The sequence below is a fragment of the Manis javanica genome, chromosome 4 (assembly GCF_040802235.1).
Source record: "Manis javanica isolate MJ-LG chromosome 4, MJ_LKY, whole genome shotgun sequence".
Classification (NCBI taxonomy): Eukaryota; Metazoa; Chordata; class Mammalia; order Pholidota; family Manidae; genus Manis; species Manis javanica.
In genome coordinates, this window is record NC_133159.1 from 132,866,927 (window position 1) to 132,869,697 (window position 2,771).

General features: G+C 41.1%; 1 protein-coding gene across 1 annotated transcript; it reads left to right on the forward strand.

Annotated features, from left to right (window-relative positions):
- The first annotated feature begins 377 nt into the window (after nucleotides 1-377).
- Nucleotides 378-1,322, forward strand: LOC108387888 (olfactory receptor 1E5-like). The gene has a single exon (XM_037022818.2). It carries the CDS (start codon nucleotides 378-380, stop codon nucleotides 1,320-1,322), a length of 945 nt encoding a protein of 314 aa, XP_036878713.2.
- The last annotated feature ends 1,449 nt before the right edge of the window (nucleotides 1,323-2,771 follow it).

The following is a 2,771-nucleotide window of genomic DNA, read 5'->3' on the forward strand; positions in this document are numbered from 1 at the left end:
TGTTTGGGAGACAGCCCTGGGTTACCAGCTTGGAAGATATGACAAGTCAGGAGCCACTTACACTCACTGAGGATGTGTGGCCGGGAAGGTATGAGGTAAACTAATACATTATGTATCTGAGAAGGTAACAGATAAGAATGTTTCAGAAAAGCCTGGATATTGTTACATGTTAAAGAGAGTAAGGAAAATAAGTGATTTCTGATCACAGAGATTCTGATAAGGATTTTGGATTTTAGAGATGGTAATTATTTGTAATGAGAGTGAAATGGAGTATTTTTGCAAGACATCTAACAATACATGTATCCTAAACATGTTCATTTTTAATCCATGTTTTAATGAACACTTTAATTTCTTTCTAAAGATACTAAAGACAGACCATGACAGGAAGAAATCAAACTGTAATCTCAGAGTTCCTCCTACTAGGACTTCCTATCAGGCCAGAGCAGGACAAACTGCTCTATGCTGTGTTCCTGGCCATGTATGTTACCACCGTCCTGGGGAACCTCCTCATCATCATCCTCATCCGCCTGGACTCCCACCTCCACACGCCGATGTATTTCTTTCTCAGCAATTTGTCCTTCTCTGACCTCTGTTTTTCCTCGGTCACGATGCCCACTTTCCTGCACAACATGCAGAGGCAGGTCCCATCCATTCCCTATGCTGCCTGCCTGACCCAAATGTACTTCTTCCTGCTTTTTGGAGACCTGGCGAACTTCCTCCTCGTGGCCATGGCCTATGACCGCTATGTGGCCATCTGCTTCCCCCTGCACTACACCTCCATCATGAGCCCCAGGCTCTGTCTGTCCCTGGTGGGGCTGTGCTGGGTGCTGACCACGTTCCACGCCATGTTACACACCCTGCTCATGGCCAGAGTGCGTTTTTGTGGAAACAACATGATCCCCCACTTTTTCTGTGATATGTCTGCTCTGCTGAAGCTGGCCTGCTCTGACACGCGAGTCAATGAGCTGGTGATATTTACCATTGGAGGCCTCCTCCTCGTCATGCCGTTCCTACTCATCATCCTGTCCTATGCACGAATTGTGTCCTCCATCCTCAAGGTCCCTTCTGCTCGGGGCATCCACAAGGCCTTCTTCACCTGTGGCTCCCACGTCTCTGTGGTGTCTCTGTTTTATGGGACAGTTATTGGTCTCTATTTATGCCCATCTGCTGACAGTTCTACTGCCCAGGAGACTGTCATGGCTGTGATGTACACGGTGGTGACCCCCATGCTGAACCCCTTCATCTACAGCCTGAGGAACAGTGACATGAAGGGAGCCCTGGGCAGAGTCTTTCTCAAAAAGAAAATTCCCTTCTCAGTGTGATGCTAAAGCTTGAGATTTTTACACATTTGTATCCAGTAGATATGTTAATATGGAATATTATTCCAGATTTTTTATTTCACCATTGAAGCTTCTGTGTACATGACATGCATAATTGTTCAGTGTGTACAGGCGATGACGTGGAGCTGGGTGGCTGAGCTGGGGAATGGTTTCCTGTTGACCTGCTAACTCCCTTAACCTTTTCTTCTCAAGTGACTCTAGCAAAATACAAGTTTAAGAAGTACTATTTTAACTGATCTTCATGTCTTTCATTCTTAAACTAATCAATCACAGATTTCTTTCTTTTAGCTTGAACTCTGCTAGGATTGTGTTACCATCTTTAAGTAATTCTCTATCCTTTTGGGACAATACTAAATAAGATACAAACATCTCAATCTCCCTGCCTCCCTCTCAATGTTTCCTACTTGTGTCTTCTTACAGAACTTAATTCTTTAACTCTTTTCCCTATTATTAATTTTCCTGTCAACTTTGTGTTTTCTGACCTGGCCTGGACCAAAACAGAATTTTCTGACTCTTTTGCTACAAGAGTGTATTTTATCTTTACCTGAAAATAAATAATACCTCAGGCCCTAATATTTATTTTCCTAGGAATGGGGAGAGAAGCTAGAGGCTGCTAAACAAGTTCAGAATTTAAGGATATCACTCTTCTGTTTGTCATTTTGGACTTTAAAAAGAACTTTACATGCATATTTTATTCTCGCCATATCATTCCAAGGAACATTCCTTGAAATGACAATTCCAAGGAAGTAGAGATTATATTATCTTTATTTCACAGATTCAAAAATATGGCATTCAGTTACCTTCCAAGTCACACATTCTGCCAATTGCTGAGTCCATGAAAAATGGCAGACTTGTGATTTTATGTTTTCTTCTCGTTTTCTTCCATTTCCAGAAAGAAAGGGAATAGCTATTAAAAAGAAAAAACCTACTAACTCCATTTATGGCATGCTTTAGGTTTCTAACCTTGGTCCATTTGTATCCTTAATTGTCTCCTCTAAGTGGTGGCATCTAAACCCACCACTTTAATCCTTACTATGTTCTGGTGACCTCACATCTCTATATGAAGCCCAGTCCTTTCAACTAGAGCTGCCAACTGTTATTCTTATCTGCAAAATGGACATCTCCACTGGAGGCTCTAAGAACAGTTCGATTTCAACATGCACAACATTGAACTCTATGTTTTCCCAGGTCTGCTCTTTGTCCTTTATTCTACCTCATGATTTATGATGTAATCTTCCACTCAGTTACATGAGCAGCCACTTCTGTACATGTATATATATATTCAAAAAAGTAGGTTATGGTTCATATAATCTTGCATTACACATTTTCATTTAATAATGTATTCCCTAAAATATTTTATTGTACATATGAGATAGCTAAGGCAACACTAGTTGCTATTATTGATCAATTCTGAATTCTCAGTGACATGAT

Bases quoted from the DNA above. Each gene is read 5' to 3' on its own strand.
- LOC108387888 (XM_037022818.2), top strand. From the start codon at position 378: ATGACAGGAAGAAATCAAACTGTAATCTCAGAGTTCCTCCTACTAGGA.